This window comes from Macaca fascicularis, chromosome 4, assembly GCF_037993035.2.
Source record: "Macaca fascicularis isolate 582-1 chromosome 4, T2T-MFA8v1.1".
NCBI classification, from domain to species: domain Eukaryota; kingdom Metazoa; phylum Chordata; class Mammalia; order Primates; family Cercopithecidae; genus Macaca; species Macaca fascicularis.
Window position 1 is genome coordinate 165,256,018 of NC_088378.1, and position 14,857 is coordinate 165,270,874.

At 47.1% G+C, this 14,857-nt stretch overlaps 1 protein-coding gene across 1 annotated transcript in view; it reads right to left on the reverse strand.

Annotated features, from left to right (window-relative positions):
- The window catches only part of BMP6 (bone morphogenetic protein 6), a 158,529-nt gene extending 144,167 nt beyond the window's left edge, over positions 1-14,362 (reverse strand). Inside the window, exon 1 of the mRNA XM_015449914.4 lies at positions 12,832-14,362. Coding sequence (XP_015305400.3) covers positions 12,832-13,501 — 670 coding nt within the window. The 5' untranslated portion in view covers positions 13,502-14,362. The remainder of the gene's footprint in view (positions 1-12,831) is intronic.
- Positions 14,363-14,857: the final 495 nt, after the last annotated feature.

A 14,857-nucleotide genomic window follows, 5' to 3' on the forward strand; every position in this document is an offset into this window, starting at 1 on the left:
TTCTAGCAAAAGTATGGGTCCACAAAATTTAAATTAAAACAAAAATTTGAAAATTTGAAAAACCAAGTGGTTCTTGCACAAAGTTTGAGAAAAGCTGCGCTGCATGGGTCTGGGATGGGACCACACTTGGGGCATGCTCTGAACAGATGGGTCATAAGAGAGAAGGCAGACACATGAGGAGGCACTCACAGCTGGGGGACATCTCTGCAGCTGTATCCATCTCACTTTCTGAACACAACGGCTACCACCAGGCCACCGAGCCTCGGTGGCAGGTCACCTGGGAGCCTGGTACATGCCCATCATCCTGACCTTTGGCCACATGTTATCTTTTTACTCCTGCAGCTGGGTGTGACCTCCTCCCTACGCCCAGCTCCCTGCCTGTGTCCTGTCTCAGCCCAGTGTGCAGGTCTCTGCCACATGCCAACCCTTCTGAACCTTTTGTTGTATTTCAGAAAATATCCCCAAATATAGCAGCATCTTCGAGACAGGAAAGGAACCAAGAGTGAGCAGGCTGTATTGTAGAAACTAAGGAGAGGATTTTTTAGAAGAGCTAAAGATTAGCCCAGTAGGGAAAAATGCATAGTCAACATGATCAAGGCTTTTGGAAAGGAGGATGAGGACTCAGGACACAGTCATTAGCTGCCTTCAATGAAACACTTGCAGCCGAGGGATGGGGATGGAAGTCAGACCACAAGAGCAGAGGAGACAGTGGGAAGGAAAGAGTAACATCCCCAAATGGTGGGCCGGTAGGGGACAGTTAAGTTATTTCCCAAAACTGTTCTATTGCGTGACTGGGTGCTATTTGGAATATTCAGTTAACATTACTCTAAATATCAATTTTCTCCAAAAACCTCCAAATTCTCCCCTATCTTACTATTTACTAGTTCTTACTGCATATTTGCAGCCATACAAGTGTATTTGCCTTGCTGAGATAATAAGATAACAAGTGACATCAGCCATTCTTTAAGGCAAAAGGCCATAAAGAAATACAATACTTGTATTTTTGTGCAGAAAAAAAATTGCAATTTCTATTTAAGCTTCCAGAACATTTGCAGAAGGATGAGGATAGGGAAAATGTCAGGGGTAAATTGGAGTCTACTTTCCTAGAGTTCTTGGATTTGTGCCCTACCCAAATTGCCCAAATTTAAAACAGAAACAGAGAAACACAGGGAAGCATCTTTGTGTTGTGTTCCGGCAGGATCAAATCTTTTAAATTTCAGTCTTTAGAGACAAAATGCTGACAGCATCACCACAACACAAAACTACTCCCAGACACTTGCTTTCAAAATTAGAAAAGAGGTCTGCCTATTTGTATTATTATTTCCCAAAATCAATGTGGAAAGTGAGATACAGGGTAAAGGCCAGCTGCCAAGAACAGACTTGACCCTAAGAAGATTTGACCCCATGGTTCTCTGATCCAAGAACACAAGCCATGAGGATCTTTAGGAAATTCCATTCTTAAGGATGTTCAAAGCCCATAGGAGAAAAGCAAGAAGAGCCATAATGTCAATGAAAGAAGGGACTTTGCACAGCACTTCCTGTGTATTAGGAGTGATGATTTCATTCCCTAGCATAGGAGATTCTTTCAAGTGTAGCTCAGAATGTATTCACTATTTTCCCTGCAGTGACAGTTGCAGCCGTGCCTACCTATGTCTAAGTTTATCGAACTGTACACTTTAAGCAGTTCCTTGTATGTCAATGTGTCAAATTAAGGTGTATTACCAAAAATTTTTTAAAGTATCATCTGGGGAATTACCTAGTCTGGGATTTCTCAACTGTGATCCAGGGAATGAAGAGCCCTTAGCTCTTAGAGTACAACCAGGAACAGAACCTTCTGCAAGAGTTTACAACAGAGGGGATTTAACACGGGGATCTGGTGGCACAGAAGTGGGAGTGCTACGCGGCCAAGCAGGTCATGGTGAGGCAGCCCATGGATTGTCAACTGCAGGAAGCCACGTTCCCTCTCATGAAGGAGAGAGGGGAGCCCAGGGGTCCCTAGCATAAGGTGGAAAAAGGAGACCCATCCAGAGAGAGCTGGAGCCACAGAAGAGCAAAGCAGCTGGAAACACAGTCTCCTGGGGTCCCTCCCCTGATCTATGAGGACAACAGGAGAAGGTTCAGGAGTGGGTGTAGGGGCACAGAGGCCTGGGTCTGACTCAAGGGGGTTTCAGCCAAAAGGGATTAAACAGTAAAAGTCAGTTCAAACAAAACTCTGTTGAACCAAGTTAGCAGGCGTCTTTACTTCTGGCCTTGTCAGGGCATTAACAGGAGAAACATTTGTAAACCTCAAAGAGAGGAATAGAATAGAAAGTGCTTCTACAGTCTTTTCTTGCAGAACATTTTGGAAAGGTAGTAACTTTTTGGAAAATGCAGATCTAGCCAATACAGTTTCCAGACAAGGAAAGAGACGTAGAAATTTGATTAAGTGGTTTGAACAAGATATTACAAAAAAGAAAAAAGAAGAAGAAGAAGAAGATATTACCAAAAAAGAATAATACTGAGAACTAGAGGCCAAAATCAAGCCTCCTGGATCTTAATCCAGTTCTCATTCCTCTATAACAAACCAATCACAAGCATGTTCCAGGACCGTCAAGGAAACCAGCTACTTAACCATTGTAGTGGGCGAAAACGAGTCATTTCTGTGGTAGAAAACTCCCAGACTCCGTGCACGTGTATAATCTGCTCTGCTAGATCCATAATAAAGGCTCCAAAACTATGGGTAAGAGCACATATGAAAGTGGAAATGAGTGCAATGGAGTTGCCAATTTTATTAACGGGAGGAAAAGAAGAGAAGGCAAAAAAAAAGGGAAAGCAAGACCGAAAGGGACGCTAACATCCTCTGGGTACCACCTTCACCCCTGCAGCCCTGTGGGATCATCTACAATGATGACAGGAATGTGCACGCATAACGACAGGGTCAAACGATCTCCACTAACCAGAGTTGGTGTTAGGAGGCTCTGCCCTAAACAGACCCCATAAAAATGCAAAGGCCGGCTCCGTGGCCCTTGGGGAGAAAGGCAACTCTCCAGATATCTTTGGCTCCAGGCACCTATGGCCTTCTTACTCTTCCCTTCATATCTTAGTCCTGCCCATAGATATCACCTCTATTTCTGCTCCATTAAACTCCCACAGAGAAGTATTAAACCACAGCACATCCTAAGTCAGATGTTATGAGACAAGGCTGAATTTCTCAAGCCCATTGACATTGCCACGGCCCCAAGCTCTTACCTTTTTTTTTTTTTTTTTTTTTTTTGAGATGGAGTCTCGCTTTGTCACCCAGGCTAGAGTGCAGTGGTGCCATCTTCGTTCCCTGCAACCTCTGCCTCCTGGGTTCGAGCGATTCTCCCGCCTCAGCCTCCCAAGTAGCTGGGATTACAGGTGTGCGCCCACACCTGGCTAATTTTTGTATTTTTAGTAGAGACAGGGTTTTGCCATGTTAGCTAGACTGGTCTTGAACTCCTGACCTCAAGTGATCTACCTGCCTTGGCCTCCCAAAGTGCTGGGATTACAGGTGTGAGCCACCGTGCCTGGCCCTCTTCCCTATTTTTAAGAGGTTTCCTCTGTAAGGGAGCAGACTAGGGTGGGAGATAAGGGGTGGGCAATATAGCTAGAATTCAGTAATACCCCACTACAATGCGTAACTGACGTGAAGAGAGATGGAGAGAATTCACTAAATGTCTCACCTGCACAATATTTGTAAAGGAATAAACACAAACCCCTAATCGCCCTCAAATGAATTGCTCCTCATTTACCACATTTCTTGTTTCCATTATTGTCTTCTCGTATTTATTTACCATTAACCTGTAGCTCTTTTTCGTAGAAAACAGTCTAAAGGCAAATAAGCCTATTCGATATATCACTTACAAAGACCTCTGAATCGATGGCGTCTCTATTAATTTAGTTTTACTCTGATCTAAATAGCCTCTCCTGAGGAAGCCTTTTAAAGTCCCCTGATCCTGCCTCTGGGGCCAGGAAGAGATTTTTGTCAGTTTCTCAATTCTAAAGTCATATTAAGTTTTAATATAAGTTTTCAGAAAGGAAGGAAAAATATTTAACCTCTCCCCTAATAACCCCCCAAATTTTAATAATTCACAAGCACAGAATTCCTGTAATTCTTGTTCATTCTTCAGCCTTCTTTATTTTACTCCCCCAAATCCTGCCTAGCATGGATCAAACAGGGCACAAGCCAGGGAGAAATTTAATCACTCATATCTCTGCCTGAGGGATTGTCTAGGTACTATGGTGACAGACACCTCAGTGAAACTATGTGGAGGAAAAAAGATTTTTAAACTCCTAGACTTAAAAAGAAAGAAAGAAAAGAAGAAAGATTTCTGATGGATTTGTTGTCAACACATAGAAGCACTATAAAATAAATCCCACATGGTCATAGACAATCAAAATTACTTCTTTAGGGACCCCTTTAGTAAAACCCCAGAAACAAACTATTCTTCAACTGAGGTATTTTATAATTCTTTCTCCAAACTCTGCGTATTTTGAATTTTTATACTTTCATTGACTTGTTTTTCCTTGCTTCATGTACAGCTTCTCCACAGAGGATTTGTAGGGCAGAGGAGTTTCCTCGGCATGGTACTGTAGTGGTGGATAATGTCATTACACATTTGTCCCAATCCACAGTATCTGCAACACTAAGAGTGAACTTGGATATAACTATAGACTTTAGGTGACAATGATGTGTCCACATAAGTTCATCCAATTGCAACAAAGATACCAAACTCTGCTGGGCGATAACGGGAGAGCCTGTACACCTGTGGGGCAGGGGGTACATGGGACATCTCTGCAAAATTTTGCTCAATTTTGCTGTGAACCTCAAACCGATCTTTAAAAAAAAAACCCTCTCTTTATAAAAAGTGTACAGCTTCTCCGTTGGTAACTTATTCTGATACGGGAGTCTACAAATAAAATCTGAATAAAAATCAAAGTCAAGTAAAAACTTTTAGTCCTTAATTTTGTAGTTTACAAAACTCCGTCTTTGGACTATTTAAATGTAATTCATAGATTTAAAAGGAGGGACGGAAAATAACTGGTCTCAGAGAATAAGCAAGGCTAATATTATAAAACATCGCCTGGCCTAATCAGCACTTAAAACAACTCTCACCAATGATATGGTTCACTCAGGCTCTGCTGAGACACAAATCAGAATTTTTTTTCCAGCCCATGTTCATGTACAGGAAACCAACAGGACTGTAAACACAGGAACAACAATCAACAAACGCAGATGTTCTGGACGGTGAAAGGGCAAGTGGCAGGAGAGTGATAATAAGGCCTGTGGCGGATATCGGAGGTCAGGGCGGAGCGGGCTCCTGGACTCTGCCTCTGAGGGGCGCTGTTTTCCGCCCGCTGTGAATCCACTCCACTCCACTCCTCCTGGTCGCCAACTGAGCTCTTTAGTGATGAGAAAACAATCTGAACATATAATCGGCACTATGTGGCAAGGACGGTTCAGGCCTAGGACAATCCTGACCTGGCCAGCAGGAGGATCAGTCATCAAGGGCGTATGCCTATGAATCTGAGAGTCAGGAAGGCTCTCCCACTTGGAACCAGAACCTTATCCTGCAAAAATGTTTGAAGGAGATTCTTCGACCCAGTCATCTGGGACTGTGTTTGAGATAACGAGACCGTGGGGACCCATCAAGGAATTACCTCATATAATTTAGATATCATCTCTATTATGGACCTGATCTCTTTAATAATGGAGATGGGAAGGGCAGGAAGAGAATCAGTGGATATCAGTGGAACAATGCCGCTCAAAGCAACGTGGTTTTCAACTCAATTTCAGAGCAGAAAACAATTCTTTGGGGTCAACAGTCCTTTGGCATACCAAACAAGAGGATATTTATAGATATGCATAGCATTTTCTTTTCTAAAAGTAGAGTTCTTGGAGAAGATGCTATCCACTAAGAGAAAACCCCAACAATTCCAGATTTGGGCTTCCTCGGGTCTTGCCTGCTTTTGTAATTTCTCCTTCATTATCCACTCCGGCCTGGCCAACAGCCCTATTGCTCTGATGCACTAGGATCTCTGTGTGTTTCCATGGATTGTCCCTCAACCTTAAGAGGTAACAGCAGTAAAGAGAAAATGGTGAAAACATCTAACAGATTTAACTGCAAACAAACAGATTAGATGATATCCAAGAACTTTTTAAGCTTTAAATTCTATGATCTATGGTGAACATGCATTCACCAGTCATCCCAAACTCATTTAACCAATAAACCCCAAATGGGTTTTCTGTTGCTGGGGCATCTGTGTCCCCAGAAAAACCATGTTAGGGATGGTAGCTGTGTTCCCAGCCTGGCTTCAGACTCTAACTTTATGCATAGGGTGTGGAAATACTATATAGTCACATTGGAAAAAAAGTATAGAGAACAAAATCTTCAAAACACTAGTGACTGAACAAAAAATCTGATAAACTTCAGTGACCCACAATGTGTTACTGATTTCTAATGCTTGTAGCAAAAGGTGAACAGGGGGAATGCAGGTTCTGAGAACTTCTGGTACTCTCAAAATTTCAGAGGTTAATGGCACTGAGGTTAATGGCACTGAAAAATTAGAGTTAACTCTAATTTTCACTAAAGTGGTGATGGCTTTCCTTCCCCTTCATGCAACTATCACCACTTTCATATATTCCAGGAGAGACTGGTGCTGTTTTCTGACTCACACGTTTCCAGTGGGTAAAAGCTGGATCAGAGATGGGAGTGAGGGTGTTGAAGAGAAGGTAAGAGTATGATCAGAAAAGAAAGTGTATTTGAGCAAAGTTAACTCCACTGTCATGATGAAAACAGGGAAATAAGAACAACACAACGCACTGGTTCCTTGTGGGGAAGACAAGAGAAGATGCCAGCCATCCCCTATATCTACCCCCCAGGTGACAGCCTACGGCTGGAGCAGCCCAGCTGCTGGGCACGTGGCTGCGTTGTGCTGTGGGCCTCGGGAGGGTGGGACAGGATGGTTAATGTGTAACAGCTGTTTGCATGAATGCGGACTTGGTAAATTGTCTACTCCTACCTTAGGGAGTTTCTGTAGTGATTTCTATTCCTTTTAGTCAGATATTTATTAAAACTCCTAGCAAAAAACAAAATTGTCTAATTAAAATATTGTCTACTTTTCTTCCCACTACTAGAAGAACCAAAGATGGCAAAATGACTAAAATTCTGATCAGAAGAGAAAGAAAAATAGGATAAAGATCAAAGTAGAAAAATTAAAACTATAATGACGTTGTGCTAAGTTAAACAATAGTCATTCCTGGCCGGACGCAGTGGCATAAGCCTGTAATCCCAGCACTTTGGGTGGCCGAGGCAGGCAGATCACTTGATGTCAGGAGTTTGAGACCAGCCTGGCCATCATGGTGAAACCCCAGCTCCATTAAAAATACAAAAAAAAAAAAAAAAAAAATTAGCCAGGTGTGGTGGCAGACACCTGTAATCCCAGCTACTTGGGAGGCTAAGCAGGAGAATTGATTGAGCCCAGGAGACAGTGAGGTTGCAGTGAGCCAAGATCTCGCCACTGCACTCCAGCCTGGGTGACAGAACAAGACTCTGTCTCAAAAATTAAAAAAAAAAAAAAAGTCATTCCCTAGAATAATTCATTTTTGATATAAGATGGGAGGCAGAAAGTGAAGGACTGGTTTGTGAAAAAGTTACAGAAAGCTGCTTAATGATGCAAGACATTGTACCCTCTTCATTCTCCTTGTCTAACTCACCTTCATAAATAGACAAGAATGAGGCAAAGATAGCAGACCTGCTATCTTTTAGTTTGCTATACTATACTACATTTGATAGCCAATATTCACAGTCAAGTAAAATATCAATTTGAAATCCAACATATAAAGTAGTTAACTCTCCGAAGACACAGGGAGACAACAAATTATTACATGCTAAATAAAGCGCTGAACATTGTTTTTGTACTTAAACAGATTCTTATCCCAGGGTAGCCCTCCTCCAAGCTGATCAGAGGTAAGCTCTCAAATAGAGGAACAAACCATGATTCAGCACATTTAAAAAGGATTTATACCCATTCTTAGAAGGACACCCAGAGGAAACACCATCTGAGGTCTGAACAATGGTATCTGCTTGCCCTTTGATCTTAGTTTAAGAACACTTTGTACAACTTTTTTTTTTGTTGAAATGCCACTGAATTTCAGATTTACTCTTTGTAATCTCTTTAGAAGAACATCCACTGCTTCTTTGAATCACACTCTTGCAACCAAATTCTCCAAACTGTTTTTGCTGTGAGTAGCTTGCAGGCATGGATTTATTTTCTGCTAACAAAAATCTTCATAAGTACAGGTAGCTTAAACGAAAAACAGTACTACTGATGCTATGTTTAGGAGAAAGAGATAGTGCAGCATATCTAGTTACAAATACAAGTAGGGAGTATTCCATTTTTCTTCTCATTTATGTTTCCCAAGAGTAATTTTGTTCAGAAGATTGCCACTACTTTTAGCACAAATTTCTTGCTGCTTGTACTAATATATACTGATTCCCTTTTCTGAGCATCATTTGAGTTTTTTAAAATTTCCATTTAATCCTAGCATTTGGAGATCAATACCTCGTGAATTCAAATAAAGAAGTGAAATCTGAAATGCAGATATTTAATTAAATGTTTTTACTACTCTCAAATGTAATGCATATTACAAATTAACATACTTATAGGTGACTAATAAAAAAGGTATATTAATAAAGCATGATGATTTACCTCAAATACTGTGAAACTTCCTGTCCTAAATGTCTTCACTTTAAACTTTTTCCTCAACAAAAATCAGGTATACCTTTCTAAATAATCAAATCTTCCAGATCAGTGAAATATGAATTTGAAGTATGGGCTATGTCTATATTTTCACTAATTCAGTCTTTTCAAAGCACCTTCCATGGGGTCAGCATTATGTTAGGCACTTGGGCTACTGTGGTAGGTTAGAATGGTTTCCGCCTTTAGAGGCTGACATCCTATGGGGGAGACAAACAAATGAGTAAGCAAATTTAACAAGAAAAAAAAAAAAAAAAACGTGTGATAAGTACAAGGAAGGAAATAAGCAGAGCACTGTCATGGTACAGAAGTGGGTGGGATGGAGGCATGACCAGTTTAAAAATACAGAGTGGCAGAGAAGGTCTCTCTTAGGTGAATTTTAAGCTAAGACCTGAAGGATACCTCTCCAAGGTCACCAAATTGGCAGGGATGCTGACTAGGCTGCCAAGACATTTTTAGCATTAGAAAACAAATAGAAAATGGCATCTGTGGCCCTGAGTGAATGCAAGTTCACGAGCTCACCCAGGCACTCTGCACACCAGCAACCCAGGCAGCAGACGGTTAGTATTTAGAAGGTGACACATCCCAGTCTATTCACCCAGAAAGAGTTTGAAACAGTCAACATAAACAACAATGAGCTGGTTGGATGACCAGCACTTGCGCTATGAGAGAGAAATTTATCCTGTTGATTCATACTTCCTGATTGGCTGGCTGGCTTACAAGGCTCAGGGTGTTTCAAATGTATTTCATGAGTAAATTATTCCCCCAGTCCCAGGGAAGTCGGATGTTTACAACTATGTAATACTTTCCCTTGTACTTCCAGTTTGTAATTTACTTAACCTAGTAGGTATAAGAGTACTTTAAAACACAGTGCTGTAATGTTTATCTTTCTGTAGATTCTTTAATAGATGAGTCAGGTAATATGGCAGTTAACATGGCATTGACACCAATTAGGAAATCTGTAATTCTCCAGTATCCCTATATAGAGAATCCAACATTGGTACGCAATAACTTTTTTCAAATGAACTGTCCTTCTTATGTTCAGAGTCATGGCAATCAGATTTTACCCCATTCTAGCCTCTCATCATGAAATACCCCTTTCCTACTGCTAAATGGATTAAGAGGAAATAGAATTGCTTCATTGGCAGGTGGCATGGCTTGCTGCTTGGATTCTACTTACCTGCAAAAGGTCTTCTCTTCATACTATCAGTATAGAGTCCAGAACTGGACCTACAGTAGCTATAACTTGTACAAGGAGCCCAGTGATGGGATATGAGGGGCTTGGGGTAGAATTCCCATCCTAGAACTCTTTCAGTTCCATGTCAGCCTGTCCTGGGGCCCGGAATTGCACTACTGGGTGAGTTCTCTTGAAATTTTTCAGGAGATATTTTTTATATCTTTCAAAATCCTTTATGAAAAATGTTAATATCCCTAAGGAGATAATATGTTAAAACATCACCCTAGCAGGATTAGTTGACAGCCAGCTTTAAGCAGTGTGACTCAGAGGCAGTGTGTCAGAGAAGCAAAGGAATAAGGGGAATTTGGGGGTCACTAAATACAGTAAATGTGACTGTACTTTACAAACTCGCCTTTGGCCCAGCTCTTGAAATTTCAAATACCATCTAAGGCAGTGGTTTCCAAACACTGACATCACCTGAGATCTTGACAAAACACTGACACTGCTGGGCATGGTGGCACACTCCTATCTTCCCAGCAACTCAGGAGGCTGAGGAAGGGGGATTGCTCGAGGCCAGGAGTTTGAATCCAGCCTGGGCAACGTTAGGAGATACTCTTTATTTTTGTACAAAAAATACTGCTACCTGGTTTCCACCTCCACACATTCTGATTTGATATGGAGTGACACCTGGGCATCTGGATTTTTTTAAGGTGTTCCCCCCCACCTCCCACGTAACACCCAGGTGATTCTAATGTGTAGCAATGTTTGAAAGTTTTGCTCTTCATCTCTTACTGGGATAATGTATCCATTTCCTTCAGACACGAGGATCTCCCGTGCCAGTGTTTCTTGACGATGGTAGCATGTTAGAAAAACCTAAGGTACTTTAAAAAAAATGATGCCTGTGCCCCATCCTCAAAAGATTCTGACGTAACTGATCTGGGTCTACGTAGTGACCCTAATAACCCTAGATCTCTAAGTCCCCTGGGTGATGCTACAGGGCAGCTAATCCTGAGAACCTCGGTCCAAGCCCAGGAATTGTTTTCCCAGGGACTGTAACACGATTCTCTGTGAAGTAGCCAGGAGTGCCAGTCTTCCTCCCCGTTGTCCAGGTTAGGACTACCCCCAAAAGGCAATAAAACATTTCCCCAAAGCTGCCAGGAAACCTGGGGGCGGGGGAGGGGGGTGGAAGGAGAGGAGAGGAGAGGAAGAGGGCAAGGGGAGGAATTTACTGAGTCAGAAGCAGCAGAAAAGTTAGAATAAGGAACAGCGCTGGTCCTCTGCCACCCTGGCCCCCACCCACTACAAATTTTATTGACTGGCATGAGAATTTCCTTAGAATGCTTCCTGGAGGTGGCTCAACCTTGGATTTGGTTCCAATAAATTGTGAAAATTCTTGTCCAATCAGAACCTCGGGCAGTGCAAGCTGCCAGATTGGCAGGCCCTGAGCCTGGACTCCCTGTGAGATTCTGTTTCACGAATTTCCCAGGAGGATTTCTGCACCACTTGGATGCCAATCGTCCTGCCTCCACATCCTCCCCTCCCCCCCTTGGCTCTTACCCCCCACGTTCTCTCCCTCAAAGCTCAGCGGAGTTGGGAATCATAGATAGGCTGGTAAAGAAATCACCCAGATAGTCTAAGCGGGAATCATTCCGGTAAGTAATGCCGTTAAAAGACGAGCGTCTTTGACGTGGCTGGGAGACGCGTGTGCTCCTTTGGCGAGTGTCTGCTCACCCACTCCAGGGCCTGGGCACAGCCACTGTCTCACATGGGAAGGAGGCCCGCGAATACCCACCCCGCCACGCAGCTGCACCCATCCCGGGCGTAGCCACTGCACACCTGGTCTGCCCGCCGACAGCGCGTCCCTCCATCCTATGTCTGCGCTAAATTAAGTCAGCTTATGAATGAAAAGCAGTGCAAACCGGAGGCGCTGACTCCGAAGAAAAGAGTCTTCTTCGCACCCTTCTGATTTACAGATGAGAAAACTCAAGGGGATGGGAGGGGGGAGAAAGGGCGATGTGACTCGGTCCGGGTTTGCCACAGAACATTTGTGGCGGAGCTCGATTTAGCCGCCCTTGAATTTCCATTCTGTTGCCTGGCAACCGGTTCAGAGGAGCTCAGCGCCCAACCCCGGCCCCTACCCCGCACCCTTTCTCTGCCCGTGCAGCTTGGGCTGCATCGATCAAAGGTTCAGCCTTTGGGGACAATGGCCAAGGGCATGTGAGCGGGGGCACAGGATGGATTACCCGAGCTGAGCTTTCATCCCGCCCCAAATAGGAGCGAGCCCCGCCCGGGCGGGATCCGAGCGCCTTCTGCGGTGCTTTCGGGACTTTCCTCTGCAACCTCTCCCAGTGCCGTGGATACCTCTAAACATACTCATGCCAAGTTTTCAAAGTTCCCAACCGCTGTCGGATTCCCTAAAAGTCTCGGTGGGAAAACTGCACTCTGAGGTAAGGGGCAAAAGAAGTCAATTTAGAGGGAATAATGGTACTGAAGAGCCCTCTTACCAGGATGGCCACACTCAGGCTGGACTTTTCTGCTGCAGTTGAGTTAACCTGATCAGAGCTGGGCAAGAGTGAAAAAAAAAAAGCGCGGAACGTGCTCAGGGAGTCCGCAAAGACACGCCCGCTGGGGACAGCGCTCCCGGAGTCCCGTGTCCCGGCCGGCCAGCCGCCTCTCGGGGCCTCGGCGTGCAGCCCTGCCCGCTGCGCGGGGGAGCGCATGTGCAGCCCACCGCCGCGCAGGTGGCGAGAGCACAGCCTGCCTGTCCCCGCGTCCTCTAGAGCTCCAGGCGGGACCCGCGCGCCGGGAGCTCCTCCACTCCCTCACTCCACCCCCTGGGCCCGGGACTGAAAAGGGGGAAATGTTCTCGTCATTAGGTTACCCCAAATCCTTACCCAGGTTCACAAAGCTCATGACCATGTCTGCGTCGTTGAGGAAGGCGCTGTCCTGCGCGCTGGTCAGTGGGGACGCGCCGCCGCTGCCAGGTCCGGGGGCCAGGAGGCTCTTGCGGTTGAGCGGGTGCGCGGCGCCCGGGGCCGGCTGCCGAGGCTGGGACGAGCTGGCTCCTTCGTGGGGCCAGGGCTGCTGCCTCTCCCCCTCCGACGCCCCGTCCTCCTCGTCGTCGGCGGACAGGGCGTTGTACAGATCCAGCATGAAGAGGGGCGCGGACTTCAGCCGCCCGGGAGGGGGCTCTCCGCGAGGCGGCTGCTGCTGCTGCTGCTGCTGCTGCTGCTGCTGCTGCGGGAGCGCCGGGGGCTGCGGCTGTTGGAGGCCGTGCAGGGGCCGGGGCCGGTGTGGGAGCCCCAGCACCGACAAGATCTCCTTCTGCATCTCCCGCTTCTCGTGCGTCTTGAGCCGCCGGTAGAGGAAGCCCGAGGAGGATTGCGGCGACGGCGGCGGCTGCTCCGTGCGGCCGGGGCTCCCGCCGTCCCCCAGCAGCTGGCCCCCGGCGGCGGCGGCCGCGGCAGCGGGCAGGGGCGGCCGCAGCGGCGGGGGCCCGCAGCAGCTGCACAACAGCCCCCACCACCAGCACAGCCACTGCGCCCTCCGCCCCAGCCCCGGCATCCCCGCCCGGCCGGGCTGCCCCCGCGGATCCCGCGAGGCGTGGAGCGGCGGAGCGAGGCTGGAGCACGGCCGCTGTGGCCCTTGGCGTGAGCAGCCCCCGCCACCTCTCGGCGGGCTCGCTTCCCCTTCCTGGCCCTCAGTCCTTATCTCTCATGGTCGTCCGGGGCGACCCCAGTTGCCCAGGATAGAGGGGTGGCGAAGGGGCGATCACCGGGAGAACCGCTTGGAGGGGAGGAAGGGGAGCCCCACAGCCCCGCGCAGGTCTCTAGAGGCGCGCGGTACAGGCCAGGTGCGTCCGAGTCCGGGCTGCGCTGCAGTCTGCGCCCTGGCTCCTGGGCGGGTCGCGGCGCGGTCACTCTGGGCCTCGCTGGCCGCTCACGTGCGCTGCCCCGCGCCCTCCCTGGCGGCTGAGTGGGACCCGGGGCGGCGGGGTAGCGGGGCGGCTCACGAGCTGCGGGAGATGCCCGGCATCACCGTGGCGCACGCCCCTCCCTGGATTGCAGGGCCACTGTGAAGTTTACCCCGGCGCAGGGCCCACGCTGCGGCGACAAGGCGTCCCCAAATGCCAGTCTATTCCGTGAGGTTTAACTTCGTTCTTGCTCACGAACTCCGCGCCCCTGAGCCCTCGGTCACCGTCGCTCCCCCTCAAAATCTCCGCGCGCCGCACGCCTCAAGTGGAGGCGGCGAGGATCTTGCTTTCCGTTCGGCGCTCGCCCGGCTGCCCAGCAAACCCGCTCGCAGAAGGGATGGGAAGGAAGGGGGCCAGTGCACCCAGCAGCAGCCGCGGCGGAGGCGCTGGAATTCGCAGTCTCCAGCTTCTCCACGCCGCGCTTCCCGCAGCGGCCAACGTGGGCTTTCTGCGGCGCGCCGGGCTCAGGTACCGCACTCCAGCCCCGGGACTCCCCGCCCCGCGGTAACCGACAGGCTAGCAGCCAATCGGGACCCGAAGCTCGCGGGCTATTTAAATAGCCCCGCCCCTTCTTTCACCCTCCCTCTCCCGAGAGGCGTCGCCTCCGCCGCGCGTAGGTTTCAAGACCCGGGAATTCTTGGAGGCAAGCGGAGAGCCGCGAGGTGTCAAAGGCTAAGAGGTCGTCGCTAGTAAGAATGATCTGACCAATACCCCCCGATCTGAAACTTTCTCTTTTACCATCGTTTAAAAGGCCTAAGTTGATGCTTTAACTAAATAAAAATAATAACAGCGATTAAATCACCATACTGCCAGAATTGAGGAAGAAAAGAAAAATGATAGCTTTTCCATCCCTTCCTTAGTTTCTCTTATTGATGTAATGTAGGCGTTTAGCGGACACGTGGCTTTCCACGGCAGCTGCTGGAAGTTGGGACACCCCCTCTGGGAAG